Below are 12034 nucleotides of genomic sequence, written 5' to 3'. Positions count from 1 at the left end.
AACTTGAACAGAACTAGAACAGAACTAGAACAGAACTAGAACAGAACTAGAACAGAACTAGAACAGAACTAGAACAGAACTAGAACAGAACTAGAACTGAACTAGAACTGAACTAGAATTGAACTAGAACTGAACTAGAACTGAACTAGAACTGAACTAGAACAGAACTAGAACAGAACTAGAACAGAACTAGAACAGAACTAGAACAGAACTAGAACAGAACTAGAACAGAACTAGAACAGAACTAGAACAGAACTAGAACAGACAGAACTAGAACAGAACTAGAACAGAACTAGAACAGAACTAGAACAGAACTAGAACAGAACTAGAACAGAACTAGAACAGAACTAGAACAGAACTAGAACAGAACTAGAACAGAACTAGAACAGAACTAGAACAGAACTAGAACAGAACTAGAACAGAACTAGAACAGAACTAGAACAGAACTAGAACAGAACTAGAACAGAACTAGAACAGAACTAGAACAGAACTAGAACAGAACTAGAACAGAACTAGAACAGAACTAGAACAGAACTAGAACAGAACTAGAACAGAACTAGAACAGAACTAGAACAGAACTAGAACAGAACTAGAACAGAACTAGAACAGAACTAGAACAGAACTAGAACAGAACTAGAACAGAACTAGAACAGAACTAGAACAGAACAGAACTAGAACAGAACTAGAACTGAACTAGAACTGAACTAGAACTGAACTAGAAGAAGAACTGAACTCAAGTTGAAGCCTTTAGCAAAATTTTCGCCAAGTGTATATTTTGTACTATTTCATCCCTATTACTATTATATTAGAGACACAAGAAAATAAACATGAAAACATTCCTCATTTTTAGTATTTTGTCATTAAAAGTAGAAGAAATAAATACATAGATTCATAAAATTTCACATTTAGTATGATATTCATTATGTTTAAGCTTTAAAAACAAAACAACTGAAGATATTTCTGAGCAGATCATCTTGCAGTTCCCTGTTATTGTAAATAGTTCCCAAAATATATAATTTAGCATTTCAGTTCTTTTATTTTTTTTATAATTATGATTTGATATTTTTAGTAAATTACACGATTTACACGACTTTTTATTTAAATAGAAAACATTTACACTTAAACACAAACTATTAAGTGCAATTTAGTTGTTTATTATTTATTTAAAATATAAATTATTTTATTTTTGTACATAATTGTTTTAATACTCTTAATTAATATATAGTTTAGTGTTATGACCTCATAAGTTTAAAAGATTTTAAGAAAGAAGCTATTCAGTTTTGCTTATCGAATTTTTTTATTCCTACAGACAATTTCATCAATTTACCTTGGGCAGGTATTAAAATGTATTCAATTCAAGAGTTAGACTTAAAAGGCACTTAAAGGACAAATTTTTAAAGGGTTTTATGAAATTCAAAAAAAAAATCATTTCCCCCAGACACCCCCAATTAGTTTGAAAAATCTTGTAGTTTTATAAATACCACAGTTTTTGATAGTCTCGGAGTTTCGTCAATCAATCAATGAAATCAAATCACTTGTCTCTACTACTTTATCATTAACTCTTAGTTTGTGTCTCGCTCTTTGCTCTTAACTCTCACTATTGTCTATTTTCTTATTTCCCTTTATTTCACAAGTGTGTAATTCATGTGTATGTGTGTGCATTTTGCATAAACGTTTTTCCCCCACCCAATCTTTCGAATCTCAAAGTCAAATTTGTTTTTTTTTTTTTGTAATCCATTAGTCCTATTTTCTTTTTTGATGTGTGAAATTCCTTTAGTTATTTTTCAAAGGACAACTAATATTTTCTAATAATAATAATACAAAAGATCTATTATTTTAATTAATTAATATCTAAGCAAATCAAATTTTATAATAAATTGGTTTCCATTCATTACTCATGGTAATTTTCTATCATTCTCTTCTACCCACTACACTTCTATACACTAAAATAAAAATAAAAAACACTTAACAACACTATACTATATACTACGCCCCCAAATGCACACCCACCAACATACAAATTACACCTAAAAAACATTATTAAAATCTACCAACCAACGCCACTACCACAATATAGTGTTTCCTACTACTACGAATTCTCCAAGGAACAGGATTATATATGCTCGATGCCAGAAGATTCTGGCATGCATATGTGTTCAAATCTACCGCCATATCGAAATGGACCCATGGTATGTACAGGTAAGTCATTGTTTCAAAATTGTGGATTTTATTTGGATCATATTGGTGACAAAATATTTTTAAACTATTTTGTACCTTCCGTAGAAGCGGCCATACCCAACTCTAACAATTTACCAACAAATACTTCGTGTGTAGATTGGAACATTTACTATTCGGTTTGTAGGCAAACAGGACAGAATCCATTTCAGGGAACCATATCGTTTGATAATATAGGTATGGCTTGGGTAGCCATTTTTTTGGTAAGTACAAAGAATAAAAGAAAATTATTATTTGATTTACAACTAAGTTAAATTGCAAAGAAATGGACAAAGAACAGCGTTAAAAGTAAAGTAGATTTGAAGTGGAACCAGAACTGAAAAATAACTGAATGAGAGCTGAACTAAAACTGAACTAGAACTGAAATAGAACTGAACTAGAGCTGAACTAAAACTGAACTAGAACTGAAATAGAACTAACTAGAATTAACTAGAACTGCAAAATAACTGAAGGAGAACTGAACTAGAACTGTAATAGAACTGAACTAGAACTGACTAGAACTAGAACTGAACTAGAACTGAACTAGAACTGAACTAGAACTGAACTAGAACTGAACTAGAACTGAACTAGAACTGAACTACTAGAACTGAACTAGAACTGAACTAGAACTGAACTAGAACTGAACTAGAACTGAACTAGAACTGAACTAGAACTGAACTAGAACTGAACTAGAACTGAACTAGAACTGAACTAGAACTGAACTAGAACTGAACTAGAACTGAACTAGAACTGAACTAGAACTGAACTAGAACTAAACTACAACTGAACTAGAACTGAACTAGAACTGAACTAGAACTGAACTAGAACTAAACTAGAACTGAACTAGAACTGAACTAGAACTGAACTAGAACTAAACTAGAACTAATCTTGAACCCAAAACTATTGATTGAAAACACATCCAATCAAATATTCTGAGAGTTTCATTTCAATACATCCCTTTAATTAAAACACCACTATGTATCAAATAAATTACTAATAGATCATAGAAATAAAAAAATATGTTAAAGAGTACAACTCTAATGCAAACATCAAACAAAAAAGGAAAACATTTTACAAACTTTGGTTTTTGGAGTGTTTGCTAAATAAGCTTAAGTAGATGGATTTGGCCAATAATGCTTAACCACCAACAGAGAGTTTGTTAACAACAAAGTTTTCCTTTACGTTACAATTTTATTTCAACCACATGCATAGAACCTCATAGAGAGAATGAGAGAGTGAAAAGACTTGAAACTACTTACACATTCAAAATATATTTACATACAAATGTTTGCTTTTTTTACAATCAACTTTTCAACACAGACAGTTTGGCAAACAGGAACTAAAACTGGCACCCCACTCGTTTAGGTTTTAAGAAAGAACATTTTAAATTCAAGTAAAAGTAACTTGTGATGTGTTTTTTGTTTTTTTTTTTAATTTTCTCTAAAGGTTATATCATTGGAAGGCTGGACGGATATTATGTACTATGTACAGGATGCTCATAGTTTTTGGGATTGGATCTATTTTGTTTTACTAATAGTGGTAAGTATTTCCTTTTCCTGGTTACCTTCCAATTTTCAAATGTATGCTAATTTCATTTAACCCAAATGGTATGTTATTTTATGCTCGAGAAAAAATTTATACAAATTACTTCATTTTCATTAGAGTTATTGTTGTTTATTCTAATGGGTTTTCACAAGAAACGCAATAAAAGAAAATCTGCATAAGAAATAAAAAGGGATGACTTGTTGATTTTTTTTGTATATTTTTTCTTCGTTTTTTTTTCTTTTTCAGTTGCTTAAAGACATTTACGAAATAAAATAAAAGTGTATACGAGAAAAAAATATACCTTTTGAATTCAAATTCTATTATACTTATTCATGAAGTTATGAATGATAAAATTTGAGAAAAAGAGAGAAAATTGTATAAAAAATTGTTTAAAGAAAATAACAGAGCAAAAGTTTCAGTGATAAATTTAAATAATATATACAAGAAATGTATGCTAGCATACCTAAACAAACTAAGTAAAACACACTTGTTGGTTAAACAGTAAGACCTCTAATAACACGATGTTTAAAGGAAAGTTTTAAAAAAAGTCATTTATAACTATTTTGTATAGTTGAAGATAAATAAAAAATGTATACAAACTTTAACTTGAAAAGCTTGTTATAAAAGGAACTACTGTTGAAATATGTTTGTTTGTTAAGTTTCCCTAAATACATTTAAAATCCCCTTCTTACTGTCAGTTTTGGATGGTAAAACCTTATAAAAAGTTTTCGCTAAAGTTACGCTCTAGAGTGGCTGGCAAAAACACCAACAAAACTGTATTTTGTTTGAAAAGCCAACACAGGCACGTTTCTTGCTACAAACATGAGACTTGAACGCGCTCTGCTAAAGTGTTGTAAAGTTCATATGTGGCTGTTATACACACCCCCAGAACTTAAAAAATAAATGAAAAAGTTAAACAATTTGTGTAAACTTAAGCAGCTCAACTAAAACTATAGTAATTGAAACAAGCGATTGGAAATTTTCTAAAATAACAAAAAAAAAACCCAAAACTTATTAACAAATTATCAGCAAATTTTTAATGTTCTCATTTCTTAATTTTTTAGATTGGCTCATTTTTCATGATCAACTTGTGTTTGGTAGTCATTGCCACCCAGTTCAGTGAGACCAAGAAACGTGAAATGGAGCGTATGCGTCAAGAACGCGCTCGTTACACTTCCACCTCTACACTGGCCTCCAGCACCAATAACTCGGAACCGGCCACCTGTTATGCGGAAATTGTTAAATATATTGCTCATCTTTGGCGACGCTTCAAACGACGAATGTTAAAGAAGTACAGATTATATAAGTATGCTGGATGTAGTTTCAATTTTATTTTCAGTTTTTTATTACTTTTTTTAGTTTCACCCTGATTTTCTAAAATAAAAATTAATTTATCCTGGACTTCATAACCAACAAAAAACAAACAAAATAGCACTTGTTCAATAAACATGCATAAAATTACATGAGTTTTACATTTACCAAGAAAAAAAAACGTATATTGTTAACAGTATTTGTAGACAATTGAAAAATTTCCTTTTTATATAAAAAAAATTATTAAAAAATTCCATTTGCGTAATTTGGCCATTTTTCAGTATGTGATTTTGTATATAAAACAAAATTTGCAAGATTTGTATAATAATACAAGCTAAAGAAAACTGTTTTCTTTTTGGGATTAATTTTCGTCTAAGTAAAAAAAAAATCTCTTTCTTCCTAAATGCTGCTTTTTTGCAGTTATTGCAATTATTTCTTCTTCCCAAAGCTTTGTCTTTAATGCCCTAAAATTGCATTATTTTTGACCTTTTTATGAAATTTTGCATTTTTGCAGATTAAATTAACATTACATTTGCCTCTAATAAAAAGGTTTATATTTAAAGAATAACCTTTATGAATGAAAATTTACCCTTTTTGCATAAAATGTTGCCCTTAAATTGCATTATTTTTTCACCTTTTTACGAAAAGTTACTTCGTTGAAACTTTAATGTTGCCTTTTTGCCAATTAAATTAATAATACATTTGCCATTTTAATGTATATGAAGATTATCCCTTTTTGTAATTTAAAAAAAAGGCAAAATTTTCGTTTCCTTTAATAAATTTTGCATTTTTGCCCTTAAATTGCATTATTTTTTGTCTTTTTAAAATAAACCCCATATTTGAAATAGTTCTTTCACACATAATTATATATAATTGGGAAACATTTTTTTCAATAAATGTTGCATTTTTGCCCTTAAATTGCATTATTTTTTCACCTTTTTACGAAAAGTTACTTCTTTGGAACTTTAATGTTGCCTTTTTGCCAATTAAATTAACAATACATTTGTCATTTTAATGTATAATCTTTATATATATTATATTTTCCTTTCCTATATTTATATATATATTTTATATATATATATATATATATATATATATATATTTATATATATATTTTCCTTTCCTTTAGTAAATTATGCATTTTTGCTCTTAAATTGCATTATTTTTGCTTTTTTACAAGAAAACACTTTTATGCATAGGTTCTTTTATGCATAAGTATATAAATGGGAAACATTTTTCTTCAATAAATGTTGCATTTTTGACCTAAAATTGCATTTTTTTTACATTTTACAAGAAAACTCTTATTTGAAAACTTAAATGTTGGCTTTTTGCCCTAAAATTGCGGGGCAATATTAGATTAATATAAGTTATTGTCAAAAAGTTATTGAGTTATTGTCAAAAAAGTGCAAATTATTTTCAATAAAACTTAAATTTTTGCCCTTAAATTGCATTTTTTATGCCCTTTAATAAAATTATTATTAAACTATTAAAGAAGGAAGAAATTAAAATGTTCCTAAATAACTACAGGAAATCCAAGTTAAATGTTTAAACATTTTTCCGAAAACGATTTTCCAAAAGAAAACAGTTTTAATTTAGCAGTTATTAAACCACCACATTAAACTTGCTGTAGGTGTAAAATTTTCCAAAAAAAAAAAAATGGCAAAACAAAAAACTAATCTCATGTATCATTCAAATAAAACTAATAAACTAATTTTCAATATCTTCACATTACTAATTGTTAATATATATATATAACTCTATGGTTCTATTTGTATCCCAAACTTGAAGCAACTGTATATAGAAATTCCTGTAGAGCTAAAGCAAAATATATATAACAAATCCAAAATCCATTTACTGTTTTAAAACTGTATGCGGCTGGCTTTAAACGGACCCTTGGATACGAACATAATTTAATTTTTTTTTTTTTGTAAATTACTTTAGCAACATAAACCTGAGTTCAAAAAAAACCAAAATAAAATTTAAAAAGAAAACAAATAAGTACTTGTTTATTAGAGCTAATTTAAAAAATATAAAAAAATCGAATACAAAAATGAATGTTTGAATAAAATAAAATCATTATTAGTTGAAAAAATTCAGTCAGTCAAATATCAGTCAGTCAATGTTCAATGAATTAGTTGCAACCATTTTTAACAAAAATTTTGGTTTGGTTATTTTAAAAGTTTTGGTTTTTTAAAGAATTTTTTTTGTTTTGAATTTTTATGATTTCTATGCATGCCTTTTGCTGAATTTTCTCTACTATTCTAATCTATAATTAGAGTTTAGTTTAGAATTTGCATTTGGCATTTTATACATCATAATATTTTTCATATTTGTTATAACAACAAATCATTTTTTCATATTCTTTCGATAGTAAGCAAATGTAAGATTGAGAATTTCAAAATTTGTCTTTAATAGTTGGAAGAAAATATCCTAAATTTGTAAGAAAATTACATTTGCTTAAGCTTTCACCATTTATCTCACTCTATACTCAACATATGAACGTTTCTACAAATAGTTAAAAAAATCATTAAAACCTTTACAAAATTTGAAAAATATTCAAACTGAATTTGAAGTTTTTTCGTTATTTGGGGAGAGGCCATATTAAAAGTTTCATGAAAAAAGGGAGTTAGGGTAATGAATTTGTTTAAAAATTACTAATAATCTTTGCAGTATATATAAGACTGCCTAAAAATATGCTAAATTTCAGTTTAAAATGTAAACAAAGGAATAAAAAATTCTTGGAATATTCTTGAAAATTATTGAAATTTATATTACTGAACTTTTGAAACAACTTTTGCTATCTTGACACCCTATTCTCTTTTGAAACTTCCTAATAAAATATCTTTCACCCTTGCAAATTGGCTAATAAACATGAAACATCATGCATATTCATTAGCTAGTTATTGTTAGGTAAATCAAAAGAAAACAATTCTAGAAAAAATATTAAAACTAAACTTATTCCAAACTCCAATCTTTGTTGTTTACTAAATCAACTTAATGTAATAATAATCTTGCTAAATTTTTGCCCAAACAAAAACTTACACAATTTTGTTTTGATTTCCATGTACGATTCATCCTCCTCATCCTTTCCTAACGCCAAGGTACCAACAAAAACAACGCAAAGAAGGTTTATTACCTAATGCTGATAATTTGACATTTTCACCGTCACGCATTAAAAGTCATCATCCTAAATGTCCCAAGTATGCCAGCAATCGTAAGCCCTCCAGTATACAAGATCAAATGATCACGGTAATGGTGCCGCTTAATTCCAATAATAATATCAGTGCCAGTGGTAATAATAACAATCATACACATGTTCAACAACATCAGCAAACACAGCAGCAGAATCAACAACAATTGGGAGCACAACAACAACATTCTACTACACAAACTCCCAGCGGTATGGTGTCCTTAATAAATGGTCTACATAATGGCAATAACAGTCATATTAACACACAAACAGCACAATCACATCAGCATCATTCCTCCTCCGAAAACTCTGAACAATCATTAGAAAATGTGGGTGGAACAGTTGCGACACGCAATAGCAATTATAAAAAGATCTCCAATCAATTAAAACCGGAAGCGGATAACAAGCAACAACAGAAAACTATACTTTTGAAATTTCCCCAAAATCTTATGGAAACCGATCAGTTAATTGTAAGTTGTAATATAGAAATTATTGCTAAATGACAAAAACTTAAGCACTAAACATACTTGAACAAATTGGTAGAACAATTAAAAACTTTTAAACACTCACACACACACCTTACACACATTAATATGTAAATTACTTATTTAATATTATGGCTAAATCTAAGAAAATCCTTTACAGACTCCTAAAGAGTCTAGCAAAATTTATAATTCAGCTTTAACACCACTTATATCATTAAAACTTAACACACAGATTCAACTACTACTTGATTCTGAAAAAAAATCAAATATAATTGATAACGAATCAATCAATTTATTAAAAACTCATCTAATGGCACGATTTCTTTATATACTCTTGTGCATTTAGAGAGAGAGAGAGTTATATAAAGAGAACGTTTATGTCACAAAAAAAACGTTGTTAAACTGCTATTTAAAATACAAATTGTTTCTTTTATTTTACCCACCAAATCACCTATAACTAACTACTAAACTACCACGTTCAAATTCACCAAATTTTGAAATTGTTGTGGCAAATTTTATAGCTCCAGCTGGGAACTCTAGGCAAGGTATTAATTAACTAAATGCAGCACCTTTAAAATCAAAAAAAAAATCCTTATGTAAACTATATTTATACAAATACTTATGCAATTTAACTTAAACATTACTTTATTTACTTAATATTTGAAAATATTTTTAAAAGTCGTTAAAACCTCCCGGCCAATTGTAAATAAATGAAAAATTCATTTCTTCATTTATAAAAGAATGCTTCCTCTTCCAGCTTATTATGTATAAATTTATATAGAAACCACCTTATTTTGTTCATACTTATGTATTAAACCATAAAATTCAGTGTGTAAAGATCATTTTTCTACTATTCATGGAACATTTTACTTTTTATAGACACATCCCTGTACATCCGGCTTTTTAAGTCCCCCCACATCAGCCAGTCGCCGACCTTCTGTCATGTTCAATGAATACGTTTTATTGCACACGCCACCGGCTCTCAAGGAACCGCAATCAAGTGTTGAGAAAACGGTATGTTCGTCGGAAAAGATGACACAGGCCGGCGATGGCAGCATCTGGCAAGTAAGTTAAATCGGGGGACTTTAAAACTACAGCACTGTTCTTTATTCATATGAGTATTTTCTTTTTATTTCTTTTTACTTTAACTTTAGGTAAATCTACCACAGACTCTGGCCAGCATTACAAATCCCTATGCGGAATGTTCAGATCTCGGTATACACGACGCCATGACTTGTCAAGAGCTTTTAGCATTTTCTGTGGCATTTTCAGCGGCCCTACCCACGGGTCAAAGTACACTGGAATCGTTTTACTCCTCCTTGGCACGGTGTGATCCCCATACAGCCGAGGCTATTAGAAATCAACAGAATATAGAAAACTCCAACAACCTGGCCTTGCAGCAACACAATCAGCTACAGCAACAGCAGCAATTGCAGCAGCAAAAGCATTTCTCGGAACAAGGTAAAAAACCTTTCGATGCTCTTAACTCAAATGGTGGCGGTGCAGTTTGTGGTAACGCACCCCCAGCCAGTACCGGTAATTGTATGGAGGACTATTCTTGCTGCTATGACCTGTATCAAAATGCTCTTTCACCACTGGATGACAAAAGAAAAAAACGCTCCCGTCTAATGAAAATCATTATTGCCGCCTATCGCTGCATAATGCGTGTATGCGGCACTGGCAGGCGTTATATTAAACGTTTAGTGGAGCATAAATACTTCCAGCAGGGCATTTTGCTGGCCATACTCATTAATACTCTATCCATGGGCATAGAATATCACAAACAACCCGAAGAGTTAACTGTCATAGTGGAGACCAGCAATATTGTTTTCTCTGCCATATTTGCGGTGGAAATGTTACTAAAAGTGGTGGCTGAAGGACCATTTCGTTATATAGCCAATGGTTTCAATGTATTCGATGGTGTTATAGTCATTTTAAGGTGAGTTAAAAAATGATTTTTAAGGTAATCTCAATAATTTTGAATTGAAATATAATAACAATTTAAGTGCCATTGAAATCTGTCAACAATTCGCCGGCAATGGCACAGGAGGTGGCGGTGGCTCCGGTCTATCGGTTTTACGCACATTTCGTTTATTGCGTATTTTGAAATTGGTACGTTTTATGCCCAACTTGAGACGTCAATTATTTGTCATGCTGCGCACCATGGACAATGTGGCCGTATTCTTTTCCCTGCTTGTGCTTTTCATATTCATTTTTAGGTAAGTTTTAGCCAAGTAATCTCAAAGAAAAGAAAACAATAATAACAAAACACCATACAAAATCCAAATATATAATAAATCCACCTGCTGTGTTAAGGTTCAGTTTTTAAATCGTCTCCTCTTCATTTAATCCTACTAATAACAATTCAATTTTCAAAAACAGAAACATTACACATTTTGTTTATTTCCAAAGGACATCAACAATACATTTGAGAATGCGTGTAAGCATTTGAAAAAACATTTTGCATAACTTCATAAATAACTACTTTTTCATTTAATAGGAAGAAAAACTAAGTTTTAAATTGTTTAAAGTCCTGTGAAACGTTGTAACCTGTAATTGTTAGTAACAACTTGGTGTAGAATTCCCAATTTCCCGTTAACCAAAACTCCAATTGAAATGTAGTTAGATTAAGAGCAAATTCCTTTAGAAATGCTTCCTAAAATATATTAGGAGGAGTGTTAGTAGGATAATTCACATCTCATTTGTGATTTGTTTAACATACATCTGTGATTACATTACAATATCATTGATTCCCTAATAACTAAATCCCCACCTTTCTCTCTCTCTTTCTTTAGTTTTGTAACATTTTGTCTCTAAGTACACTGTTTAACTGTCTGGCTGTTTATCTCTCTTGTTTTATTTTTACTTTTTCATAAATAATTATTTAAAGAGTATATTTGACCAAAAGTGTTTATCGCAAACACAATTAGTTTATAGTAGTTAGCAATTTTAAAGTTTTGCTCCTTTTTCCTCACCTTCAGTAAAGCTGCAATTTGCTCTTCTCTAAGTTCTACACAAACAAATTTTGTCGCCTTTCTCTCTCTGTGTCTCTCTCGCTATCTTTGTGTTAATTTTTCCTTTTAACATTGTCACTCTCTTAAACACTGCTGTTAAAACTACATTACAACAATATCACACACACACACACACAATTATTACTCACTTTTAATTTAAGTTTCAGCTTTTCACATTCAATACTCGTAAATTTCTCTTTAGCTGTTGTCTCTCACACTGTTATTTAATACATATTTTTCATTACACTTTTAAACAAATTCAAAAAAATTTATTT

General features: G+C 29.9%; 2 protein-coding genes across 15 annotated transcripts in view; one reads left to right on the top strand and one right to left on the bottom strand.

The window, feature by feature from the left end:
• The window catches only part of LOC119601645 (alpha-ketoglutarate-dependent dioxygenase alkB homolog 7, mitochondrial), a 118425-nt gene that overhangs the window by 86373 nt on the left and 20018 nt on the right, over positions 1-12034 (bottom strand). The window lies entirely within an intron of this gene.
• The window catches only part of LOC119601592 (voltage-dependent T-type calcium channel subunit alpha-1G), a 98036-nt gene that overhangs the window by 68294 nt on the left and 17708 nt on the right, over positions 1-12034 (top strand). For 6 of the 10 annotated variants that reach the window (XM_037952621.1, XM_037952643.1, XM_037952612.1 and 3 more), the window contains 9 exons: positions 2078-2199; positions 2284-2438; positions 3661-3753; positions 4824-5065; positions 8172-8730; positions 9267-9290; positions 9625-9810; positions 9900-10684; positions 10752-10964. In XM_037952621.1, coding sequence (XP_037808549.1) covers positions 2078-2199; positions 2284-2438; positions 3661-3753; positions 4824-5065; positions 8172-8730; positions 9267-9290; positions 9625-9810; positions 9900-10684; positions 10752-10964 — 2379 coding nt within the window. The remainder of the gene's footprint in view (positions 1-2077; positions 2200-2283; positions 2439-3660; positions 3754-4823; positions 5066-8171; positions 8731-9266; positions 9291-9624; positions 9811-9899; positions 10685-10751; positions 10965-12034) is intronic. The other 4 variants (XM_037952636.1, XM_037952652.1, XM_037952641.1 and 1 more) reach the window with 2 other exon arrangements.

The sequence above is a fragment of the Lucilia sericata genome, unplaced genomic scaffold, assembly GCF_015586225.1.
Source record: "Lucilia sericata isolate MDLA Ls3-8-SP2 unplaced genomic scaffold, ASM1558622v1 Contig000006F_arrow, whole genome shotgun sequence".
Taxonomy (NCBI): domain Eukaryota; kingdom Metazoa; phylum Arthropoda; class Insecta; order Diptera; family Calliphoridae; genus Lucilia; species Lucilia sericata.
Note: the sequence above shows the minus strand (reverse complement) of the source record. Positions and strands in the feature narration are given on the sequence as shown.